At 48.9% G+C, this 12349-nt stretch overlaps 1 protein-coding gene across 3 annotated transcripts in view; it reads right to left on the bottom strand.

Annotated features, from left to right (window-relative positions):
* The window catches only part of mpped1 (metallophosphoesterase domain containing 1), a 47914-nt gene that overhangs the window by 28522 nt on the left and 7043 nt on the right, over positions 1–12349 (bottom strand). For all 3 annotated transcript variants that reach the window (XM_086202400.1, XM_086202401.1, XM_086202402.1), the window contains one exon: positions 10951–11132. In XM_086202400.1, the coding sequence (XP_086058526.1) occupies positions 10951–11132 (182 nt within the window). The remainder of the gene's footprint in view (positions 1–10950; positions 11133–12349) is intronic.

Below are 12349 nucleotides of genomic sequence, written 5' to 3'. Positions count from 1 at the left end.
TGCATGTGTGTGTAAGTGTGCGTGTGTGTGTGTGTGCATGTGTGTGTAAGTGTGCGTGTGTGTATGTGTGCGTGTGTGTGAGTGTGTGTGTGCATGTGTGTGTAAGTGTGTGTGTGAGTGTAAGTGTGCGTGTGTAAGTGTGTGTGAGTGTAAGTGTGCGTGTGTGCGTGTGTGTGAGTGTGCGTGTGTGTGAGTGTAAGTGTGCGTGTGTAAGTGTGTGTGAGTGTGAGTGTGTGTGAGTGTGTGCTGACTCCCTTTTGCCACCACAGGAACTCTCTGGTCCACCAATGTTCCACCACTGTGATGGTGGTCTGCTCTTTGAAGAGGAAAATCCTGGTTCAGCCCGAAGCTGCTGCATTTACAGGGGGATTACTGCCCATTGTGAGTCTGTGTGTGTGTGTGTGTGTGTGTGTGTGTGTGTGTGTGTGTGTGTTCTTGTACTTGCTACATAGTGAGGACTAGAATATATATTTAACCAACAGAGTGAGGACATTTCAGCCGGTCCTCACTTCTTCAAAGGGCCGTTTGAAGGTCAAGACTTGGTTTTATGGTCAAGGTTAGAATCAGGGTCTGGTTAGGTTTAGGGTCGAGGTTAGGGTCAAGTTCTGGTTAGGTTTAGGGTCAAGGTTAGAATCAGGTTCAGGTTAGGTTTAGGGTCAAGGTTAGAATCAGGTTCTGGTTAGGTTTAGGGTCAAGGTTAGAATCAGGTTCAGGTTAGGTTTAGGGTCAAGGTTAGGGTCAAGTTCTGGTTAGGTTTAGGGTCAAGGTTAGAATCAGGTTCTGGTTAGGTTTAGGGTCGAGGTTAGGATCAGGTTCTGGTCAGGTTTAGGGTCGAGGTTAGAATCAGGTTCAGGTTAGGTTTAGGGTCGAGGTTAGGGTCAAGTTCTGGTTAGGTTTAGGGTCAAGGTTAGAATCAGGTTCAGGTTAGGTTTAGGGTCAAGGTTAGGGTCAAGTTCTGGTTAGGTTTAGGGTCAAGGTTAGAATCAGGTTCTGGTTAGGTTTAGGGTCGAGGTTAGGATCAGGTTCTGGTCAGGTTTAGGGTCGAGGTTAGAATCAGGTTCTGGTTAGGTTTAGGGTCAAGGTTAGAATCAGGTTCTGGTTAGGTTTAGGGTCAAGGTTAGAATCAGGTTCTGGTCAGGTTTAGGGTCGAGGTTAGAATCAGGTTCTGGTTAGATTTAGGGTCAAGGTTAGAATCAGGTTCTGGTCAGGTTTAGGGTCAAGGTTAGAATCAGGTTCTGGTTAGGTTTAGGGTCAAGGTTAGAATCAGGTTCTGGTCAGGTTTAGGGTCAAGGTTAGAATCAGGTTCAGGTTAGGTTTAGGGTCCAGGTTAGGGTCAGGTTCTGGTTAGGTTTAGGGTCAAGGTGAGGGTCAGGCAGTCAGTTGAGATGGTTCGGGTTAGGGGGAGGGGCCAGGGAATGTATTACATCAATGAAAGTCCTCACAAAGATATAAGTGCAAGGATATGTGTGTGCCTGTGTGAGTGTGTCTTTGTGTGTGTCTGTGTGTCTGTGTGAGTGTGTCTGTGTGAGTGTGTCTGTGTGTGTCTGTGCGTGTGTCTGTGTGTGTGTGTCTTTGTGTGTGTCTGTGTGTGTCTGTGCATGTGTGTGTCTGTGTGTGTCTGTGTGTGTGTGTCTGTGTCACCATAGTAACCCTAACTAACCCTAATGAACCTTTCATGTTTCCAGTGGAATTTTCCTTCATTTTCTGAGATCATCACAGATCCAAACTCCCTCCCAGGCTGACACCAGAGGCAGAAGAATATACACTAACAATCGTAATGATAGTAGTAGAAACAGTAGTATTAGCAGCACTAGTAGTAACAGTAGAAGTAGAAATAGTAGTATTTCCCCCGTGGCGGACAGCCAAAGCCATGTCAGCAGGGTCAGAGTCAACCCTCCTCAGGAGCCTCTTCTCCTGGCCCCCTGTTGATCTCCGCTCCGTTCAGTCTTTGTGTGGAGCAGCCATGGTATAAAATATCAGTTCATTCAGTTCCCTGTTAAGAGTTCAAATTTGACAGACGTGTGACCCTGGCTTTGCGACTGTGTTTAAAAAAGTTGAACAAAGTTGAATTTATTTTCCTTCTTTTCTCTTTTTAAAATTCATTTATACATGCAGTCAGGACGGGGAGGAAGAAACAAACTGTTAATAAAGAAAAGAGAGGAGAAAATGATAAAAACTAAAGGCAAAATAGGATCAAAACAATTTATGAAACTGAAGCCGCTGCTAATTTCAATGTCCATTTCTATTCATGAATATCATTCATTATAATCATTAATTATTACTTGTTAATATTGTTCATTATTATGTATTATTAGTTCTATTTTTTGTTTATTAACATTTCAGTTTATTTAAACCAGGCTCACTGATGTGAATGAAGCAGGTGGAGGAGTCCTCCAACCAGAGGTGTCAGACCAAAGTATTAATACCTGAACTTCTCTTTGAGACACAGCTCCGCGTGCACGTATGTGAGCGGAGCAGCACATACATGCACGTATGTGAGCAGAGCAGCACATACATGCACGTATGTGAGCGGAGCAGCACATACATGCACGTATGTGAGCGGAGCAGCACATACATGCACGTATGTGAGCGGAGCAGCACATACATGCACGTATGTGAGCGGAGCAGCACATACATGCACGTATGTGAGCAGAGCAGCACATACGTGCATGTATGTGCATGTTTGTGCCAATAAAACATGAAACAGATTCCATCTGAGCAGCTTTTGGCCGCTTCATCCACGTGTGAAACACAAACGCAATAATCCAACAGGAAGCTTCAAAGGCGCGGCTCATTTACAGCACGTATGTATGTATGTGATCAGAGCTGAGACGGCGTGGGAGCCTGAGCACGGAGACAAAAGCGGCATGTCACATCAAAGAGAAGAACACAGAGGGGCTGGCGAGGAGGGATGGACTCCAGCGAGGAGAGGAGGGATGAGGCAGGAGGAGAAGCTCCAAGACCTGTGCCTTCCTGCGTCAGCTTAAAGTTAATACTCACTGCTATCGTTTAACTCTCCACCCACATACGACTGCATCTCATCCCACACACACACACACACACACACACACACACACACAATTAAAGCAGAGGCAAAATAAAGCCAACAATTAAGAGACGGCATACACAAACACCACCCACTGAGCATCACATACACACACACACACACACACACGCATACACACACATTTTATCTGAGTACAGCAGCGCCGCCTCACACTGCAAACACACACACACACACACTGACAAAGCCAGATACAGTGCATCATCAACTGGCTTCGTAGGTGGTCTCTCGTCTTTTCTCTCTCTCCTACTCTCCATCTCTGTCTCTTTCATCCTGTCTGCTCCACTTCCACATTCACTGTGACGACGTCGCCTCCAGGATAATGTGCTTGAAGATTAAGCTGCAACTTTCAGAGTGAGCAACATGGGCTTTTGAAAGGCGATGAATTAAACAACTGGCCACTCGCCATGCCTGGTTTTAATCCTGCTGATGGCCCATTTAGCCCATGTTAAACTGCAACCCTGGTGCACGGCGCCATCCTGGAGCCGACCTTATTTTTGCATCATAAAGAATCTCAGTCTCACAGATTTGCAGGAACAAGTTATGAAGACCATAGAGGTTGTTTGTCCGCCATCTTAAACAACACAAACATTTTTATCTGCGGCCTTCAAAACACGACAACCTATCTGGTCATTATTAACATCCAAATAAAGATCTAAGGGAGAACGAATGAAAGAGAACATCATTTCATGCTTCAGCTGAAAGATGAGAATGAAATGGGAATAATAGAAATAAGAGACAGGAAAAATAAAATGTGAAAGCTGTGGATGAAGCAAAGTGGAGCAGCCTCTCGTCGCCATGTGAAGGGTACTTCCTGTGTGATGATGAAATCTATCAGCGTTTGTCATCATCACCACATCATGGCATCCCTGATCAGCCGCTATGACGCTCCAGGGTACGAAGGGGGTTCTGATGGAGAACCTGCTGCTGTTGGTTGGAAGATGCACTTCTTAAGAGCCTGGTTAGGGTTCGTCTATGAGGAAGTCTTCTGTTATTTGACAAACACACACAGACACACACACTCACACACACTGCTTAAATTTACAGTCACTTGAAATGATGTGAAGTTTCCCAGCAACCGGAAGAACCCAGAGGAACATTCTCCTCTTCTCCTTCTCTCCTCCCTGACTGCTAAAAATAAGAAAAGGGCTGGCGAAGAATGAGGATATGTGGGGAGGAAAGCGATGACAGGAAGAGAAAAAAGATCAGGGAAAGAAATGGTGAGTAGAAGAGTGGCAGATGAATGAAAGAGGAAATAAGGAGGAGGAACAGTGAGGGAGAAGAGGAGTGAACGAGGAGAGAGGAGCAGAGCAGAAAAAGACAGCCGTCATGTAAGTTTAATGGCCTTGCTGTTACTGAGCTGAAGGGGGAAAGTTGTGAGGAGACCAAGGGAGGCTGAGGAGGTCCAGAAGGCTTGGCGGGGGGGGGGGGGGGGGGGTGCAGCGGACACACACACACAAACACACACACTGATGCAGAGGCAGGTGCAGCACCAGAGACTCTGGATACTCGCTCCCATGTGAAGAGCCTATAACGTCAACGGCATCATGCTCACCACTTATCTATTATTCAGGAGTAAAGAGGAACAGAGAGGAGCAGCGCTAAATAAAGAGTTGTAGCTCCAGACGGGAGGGAGGGGGAGGGAGGAGGAGGGAGGAGGAGGGAGGAGACGGTCCTGCTACAGGACAGCAGACACATTCATGGAGTCCCGCTCCTCCAGCTGGACCTAAAACGCCATGTTTTCATTGTAAAATAATGCCGAGCTGGTTCAGAACGTGGCCGGTTTTACTACTTTGTCCAGGGGATGGAAAGCAGGCCAGTGAGGACCTGCCCCAAATCTCTGCCCCGGCTGGTGACCAGCTCTGAGGTTCCCAGCAGACTGCAGTCTCCTTCAGCGCATCGCTGGATTCTTCTGTTTGCAAACTCTCATTGGCTGTGAGAAAGTTGAGATAAATCCCTAGAACTCCCCCCAGCCCCCCAACCCCCCAGCCCCTCAGCCCTCCAGCTCTCCAACCCTTTACAAAATCAGAACTAAAAAAATAGAGCGAATCCAGATAGCGAATCAAATGCAGCAGATTTGTTCCATTAACTGCAAAACCAAGTTGTTTCTCAGTGTTGTGAAGCTTCCTCAAGCCGTCCTGGTCGGTGCGGCTCGCTGAGGTCCGATCTCTGCACGTTTGGGTCCATTTTTACAGTGAAAGAAAGAGCGGTCAGTCAGCTCAACAATGTTGGTCGACATTTAACAGATAGCAGAGTATCTTTGTACAAACAACCTGCCAGTCCTGAAGAGACACTTCATATTCAGACAGACCTCGACTCCTGGGGTGGGACGGCGGATGCAACAGTCACATGGATGTGAATGGAGGCGGAGGGAGACACAAGCATGAGAACAAAGCTTTTAAGAATTAAAGCTGCTCCTCTCTTGACCCGGCCTCGGCTCAGAAGCACATCCAGATCCATATTTAAACACAGTATTCACTGCGGTATGTTCTGCACCGCCGGCTCACGCGATCACATGGCATAAATAAAGACGCGCTGGCGTCTACAGCAACGCACACAACAAGCAAACACTGGGAGCAGCTTTGCCTCTGCTTAGCGAGCCCACACCGCTGCTCGCTGGCTGATCAAAGAGGCCATTATTAGAGACAATTGGGCTCCTCTCTAAGCCTCCTCCCTCCCTCTCTCTTTACAAGTCTTTCTCCTCTGTTTCTCCTCTCACCTGTCCTGCATCATCAGCGTCCATCTGCAACGATCAAGCTTCTCCACAGTTCTCCCTCTCAGGTAGGACAACAGAGGAGGAACACGAGGGAGGAGCACCAGGGTTTTTGGTGTGGTTTTGGCCTTTAGCTTCTACACCTCACAGTTCTACGCTCCAACCAAACAGCCTCACAGATCACGGACACCTGTGACACAGCATAGACCTGGGAGATGCTGGTCACCTGCCGGGACACTGGGAGTTAACCAGTAGGGCTTACTGGGGGATAACAACACTGTTCTCGCTCCATGAGCAGAGCCAGTGTCCCCAGTGGCACAGCCACGGAGGCTGACTGGGATTACAACAATACAACCTCCTTCAAGCTGTCGACGCACACCTCAGCACCATGGAGGAGGAACCGGATCCATTGGAACGCCATGATGTCCATGACAGTTAGTTGAACATGTGATTACGCACATTCTAGATATTACCAGCTGACATCTCGGAGGTTTCCCATTGACCAGCCAGTTACTGGACCACAGTGGAGCCATTCTGCCACGCATGTAAAGACGCACTGACCAAGGAACTTGAGGCGGACTTAAGGGTGGTTTCATTTCCGTGCATTCATGGTTAGGTGGCGCGGCTCCACAGGTGGTGATGTCAACGTCTCCTCAGCTGTCACTCACCTCCAACAGCACCTAAGTATATCAGTAAATAAGTTACGTTATTGATCTCTCCTTGTCATCGCTCTTCTATTGCAACATCCCTGGTGTGTGTGTGTGTGTGTGTGTGTGTGTGTGTGTGTGTGTTTCAAGGGGTAACCGGTGCCACATAATTTTAACTTATTCACAGCTTCCATGAGATGATTGACACCTGGATCAACCGATCACCATGACAACAGATGGCAGATATTTGTTGGTTACACAGGTAAATCAGCCTTCCGCTGGGAGGAAGGATGAGTTGTCTCTTCCTTTATTCTCCATGTGTGAATGTCCTCTCCAACCTCCCCTGTCCTCCTCTTCCATCCTCCTCTCTCCCTCTCTCCTGCGGCTCTCACCATCTCTGACAAAGCCTTGAGCAGCTGCCAGCAGCCCCCCAAGAGCCAACTGACTTCCTGCTAAAAATAAGAGCTGAGGGAAGAATCTCAGAGCGCTGCCACCGCGTGAGAGGCAGCAGGAGCTGGGACGGGAGAGAGATCTGGAGTCTGCGGAAGAGGAGTGACATCAGAATGGAAAATAATAGGAAGGAAAAGAGAATGTGAAGGAGCCAGAGAGAAAGAAATGACACAATTTGAGACGGAAGATATCGTCCCAGTCTCCTTTTGACTGTTCAGTCAAATAAATCATTGTCAACTTCTTCCACCTTCCAGGTGATGGCAGATAAAAATAGAAAGACTGAGAAGAGACCAGGGACGGAGGGATGGCGTCACCTGACCAACCGTTTACACCTTTAGACTTCTCCAAAATGAAAAGAATAAATCTGACAGCACACACAAACAGCAAGAGTCAGGTTCATCTACAGAGGGAGAACGTGTGTGGGGGGTGAATAGGGGCTAGATTATAAATAGTTATATGAGAGGAAAGATGCATACGGTTGAGGAGACAATGATGGAGGGGCAGAGGAAGAAGGGATGAACTTCCGAGGCAGCAGCAGGCCAGTTTGGCTCAGTTATCTGTTCCTCGCCATCTCCCCCGCCGCCTCGCTCACCACTAGAGTGCAGACTCGCTGATTCGCAGCTCGTCCTCCCTGCAGCATTACTGAGTGTGTGAGGCGGGGAAGGACGGTCTCCCCCTTCTTCACTTCCCTTCCTCAGCAGTAAAAGGGATGAAAACACAAAGGCCCGTACACCCGCTAACAGGCTTGCGCCGTTCTCTGAAGCTTTTTGGCAGTGTGGATGACACCGACGGCAATAATGAGATGGCGACGATAGTCAGATCTGGAGCCGCTCTGCTCCCTCAATCTGTTGAAGATTCACCAAGTCGACAGTTTTCTTTTGCCTGGCTCCATGCTCGTCACCTCATTCAGCTCCTACCAGATACTACGGGGTGATGATAAGACCAAGCGTGAGTCAGAGCTGAGATAAGATGCTTCCAGTGGACGCTGGTGGTGCGGAGCCAGAGACGGCCAGTCTGAGCTGAGGGAAGCCCAGACACAAGGAACCAAAACCCCCAGGATCTCTGGCGCATTCTGAGCCACCAATATTTTCAAATGACTTAACAGCTGATGGGCTCCATGTTCCACTGCTGAATGGAACGAAGAATATGTAGAACATAAATGCACACATCACCACTCACGCCCTGTCAGCTGTGTAGCAGAACGCTGATCATCCAGAGGATCGATAACCAATGAAGTTCCCAGTTGCCTAGAGAGGTTACAGCGGTTCAGTATTCAGATGCTCAGGGCAAACCACACCAACGCTTCACCGTGATTGAAAATCTGGATGCACGTTCAGGAGTAGAGAAGCGGCTGTGGGAGCGTTGGGGAGGGACAGTGGATGGAGGGTCAGAACCGTCCTTCAGTCCTGATGTGGCTGCCACATGCTCCTGCCTGGTGGTGGTGGTCATGGGGGTCCTGGTCTAGTAGGTGAACCAGATCCCAGGACATTCCTGCTGTCTTGGCCAGTGGCTGCAGACGGTCCTGGGGCTGCCAAGGGTGCTCTCTAGGGGTGCAACGGATCAAAAAACTCACAGATCGGATCGTTTCACGGATCAGAGCCACGGATCGGATCATTTTTCAGATCAGCAAAAAATAAATAAAACAAGAATAAAACAAGACAAATAAACAACTTTCTTTCATTTATTTTGTAAACCAACTGAATATGGCCTCAGCTATAAAGACACCGATAGATTTTGTGATGCTTGAGCCCGGTCAGACTGCAGCAAGGGTCTGTTTCAAGGAGTTTGTTGAGCAGCGTTCGTTTTCTCTCCTTTCAGGGAACCACCAGGGTGATGTCGCTTCAAATGCGTGGCCACGCTCGATGTGTTCGCACTTCCATTTGGCTTTCTTGTGCCACAGTGCCTACACACCGTCACGGTTTTATCAACTAACCTTTTTCCTTCTTGATGATTGACGGGGCAGCCAAAATGCTCCCATACGGGAGATTTAAACGACGCGGGGCGCTCGAGCTCTTCGGTTCCTCCGCTCGCCATTACGCTACACTAACAAGTATTTGGATTGAACTGCGTGACCGCGCTACTGATCAAATCAATCTGCGGATCACGTGTGTACCGAACCGAAGATACTGATCCGACCGGATCACGGATCAATGGTGATCCGTTGCACCACTAATGCTCTCCATCAAGCACCTGCAGAAGTTGCTGAGGATTCATCCTGGCGTGCAGACAACTGTCTCAGGAAGCGCAGGTGCTGCCAAGCTTCCCCCACCAGGGGTGCTCTGTTGTGGATCCAAGTCAGACCCTCAGAGGTCTCAACAGCCAGGAATGAGCTCACTCCCTCCACCTCAGCCCCTCCAGTGGCTGGCTCCTCTGTCCTACCTGACCCCCCCATCCAGACACAGCTGTGTGGGTGAGGAGTGCGTGCGGCCCTGCAGGGTTCCTGAGTTCAGGATTATTGTGCTGGATGTGCCTTGTGTTCTAGCGGAACCTGGTTACAGAGGCTGGCTCTGACAACTTGATGATGAGCTTCGATGACATCACCGTGTTAAAGTTCCAACAGTCAGCGGCGTGTTTCTTCAGGTTTACTTCCTCAAACCACTGGGCGGCGCTATGACTTTGACAGCAACGTGTCTTGTCGATGTTCACGGCCGGGACGCTCATCAAATCATGTCCTGTGCACCACTGTTGTATTTTAAGGTGAAACATTCAACATGGCTGCCTCGCCATGGTCCAGCCCTCCCACTAACACATCCCCTCCATCCTGGGGTGTTTGACCCAAGTGAAATCTGGTCGAGCCACAAGAGAGCGACATCCAAGTGTAGCAACAACAGTGACCACAAGGTGGCACTAAGGTTTCATCATCTAGGCTACATTGACATGGCTACATGGGCGGCATGGCTCAGGGGTGGAGTGGCCGTCTAGCAACCGAAGGGTCTCTGGTTCGATCCTGGACCCTGGTGACCATGTCCAAGTGTCCTTGAGCAAGATACTGAACCCATAATTGCTCCTGATGAGTAGGTTGGTGCCTTGCATGGCAGCCTCCACCATCAGTGAGTGAGTGTGTGTGTGAACGGGTGAATGAGACGACACTGTAAAGAGCTTGGAGTGCCGCTCAGGTAGCGAAGCGCTGAATAAAACTGAGTCCATTTACCATTGAAAATCCGCCTCAGCCGTCCTCTCACAGACAAAGGCCACAGACCCATGATCTCCTCTCAGCTGGTCTGTGGAGGCACTGACATGTAGCACAATTAAAAGAGTTCAAATACCAGCTAGACTGGCAGGATGACGGTCCAGGATCTGGTCCACACTGACGTCACAGCAGCAGCGTTACCTGGTTGTGGTTCTGAAAGCCTGATCCTGCAGACCCAGCAGATCCAGCTGCTGCTGGACCGGCAGGAAGCTAACGAGATGCGTCCCCTCACTCAGGTGCAGTAAATCAAGACAAATTCAGCCGCTGTCGTAAAAACAGTTTTATATGTGAAAAAAAATCTGAACTGAGATTTGGGACAAAGGATGTAGGACATGAAAAACTGGAAAAGTCCAAAAGTTTGGGAATGTTTTTAAGGTTTGATTGAATTTTTATCCATGAACGAACGGGAAGTTGAAGAAGCACAGAAAATGTGTGTAGAAATGTCAGATCATCGTAAAAGGAGAACATTCCCTGAAACATTCAATATTCCAGCAAGTTTGGAAGGCATGAATGGGAAAAGTGCACACAAGCGTGACAGTGACGCTGCGGGGTGGAGCCGGACGAACGACTGATGGAGGACAACAAGGCAACGTGCTGTGAATCCTCCCAATACAAACTGGAGAATATTTGGTTGGTTCCTGCTCCTCTGCCCCCCCCAGCAGCCTGGAACAAAGGCCAGTCAGCAGCAGGGTTCTAAAAGACGGTACGATCCTCCAGTCCCTGAGAAGCTGATGATTAAAACATGGGAGTCCCTAAACAAGGTGTTCTAAACACGTTCAGCGCTGCACTGAATCTAAGACTACACCATCACGACGGGACTCAGATCCAGAACAACAGGCCTGCCCCCTGTTCTGAATCCACAACCAAAACCTTCAGAGATGCTGACCTAGCCAGTCGTTGAATTTCTTGACCTCAGAGGGCAGCCCCAGCTCCGTGAAGTCCCCGGCATGGATGAACACGTCCCCGTACGGCATCTGGATGGCGTCGGTGCGGGAGTGAGTGTCCGAGATGCACACAAAGCGGGTGTAGCCCGGCGGTTTGGGCGTGTCGTGGGGCATCGGGTCCACCCTGAACCAAGGAAACAAAAGAAAAGAAAGTTGAGGGAGAGAAGGTAAAATCAGGTTACTGCAGCGATAGTCGTGCTCAAACAATACAGGAGGAAGAAGTCTCTCTGGTAAGGGGCTGACAAAGAAAGAAGTTTGAATTAGTATCCTGTAGAAAATGATCCCCCCAGACTGGAGCGAGAGGAAGCAGTGATAACTGAGAGCGAGGAGCCACAATAAAAGTGCGGTGCTGAGAGAGAGACGGAGAAATATGCCGAGATACAGAAAGAACAAAGTGCAGATATAGAAAGAGAGTCCTGTGGGATTTCCAGCCAGTGAGTGGATTCTCCGGGTCTCCAGGGGAAGAGGGGCGCTGGTGAATAACCATGGCCCACTTTAGTGAGCTCTCCTCCAGGTACAATGATACCCTGCATCTTCCTCTTCCTCCTCAACAAAGCAGCACAAAAGTGGGGAAGAGAGAAGCAGACAGATCTGCATGTAGGACAGTAAGCGTGAGGTGAGACTCGCCAGGTAACAGAGGCAGCGTCCCCCGCTGACCTGCTGACACGCCCCCCCACACGCGCACCAGTGCCCCACGACCCAACGCGTCTACCACTGCTGTACTCATTCTGTCTTTGCGTTTGATAATTACAACAAATAAGACGAGGAATGTTGATTCATTTAACTCCAACCAGTGTTTAAGAATAAGGATCCTGCTTCTTCTTCTGTTTCACTGTCAGACATCGCATCCATGCAAGGTGACTGTGACCTTTAACCTTTGACCGCAAAACCCTTCTCAGGTCGTCCACGAGTGCCAGTGGACATTTGAGTTGGATTTGAATCCATTTCCTCGAAGTGTTGCAGTATATCGTGTTAACACAGTATTTCAAAGGGGAATCGAAGGAAACAAAGGACCAGGGGCCTCATGTATCAACGCGGTTTATGTAAGTAAAACTTGCGTACGCCAGGATCCACGCTCACGTTCAGATGTATCAACGCGAAAAGTTCGTCGATCCTTGCGTTGTTTCACGCCAACTCTGGAGGGGCCGTAGAAGTTGGCTGAAAGCCGATTCTTGCGTTCACTGCATTTTGGTCCGTTGGCGACACCCTGTGGCGGTGTTTGGTAACTGACATTATTTGATAACCGCGCCAGAATTTCATTTCCACAGTGTGAATGGGTGAGAAGCTACTCCACGATTCATGAAGCCAGATTCATTTATTTTGTTCACGAAACGTCCCAGA

The sequence above is a fragment of the Aulostomus chinensis genome, chromosome 4 (assembly GCF_037954235.1).
Source record: "Aulostomus chinensis isolate RoL2024-O1b breed Wild chromosome 4, RoL_Achi_v1.0, whole genome shotgun sequence".
Taxonomy (NCBI): domain Eukaryota; kingdom Metazoa; phylum Chordata; class Actinopteri; order Syngnathiformes; family Aulostomidae; genus Aulostomus; species Aulostomus chinensis.
Note: the sequence above shows the minus strand (reverse complement) of the source record. Positions and strands in the feature narration are given on the sequence as shown.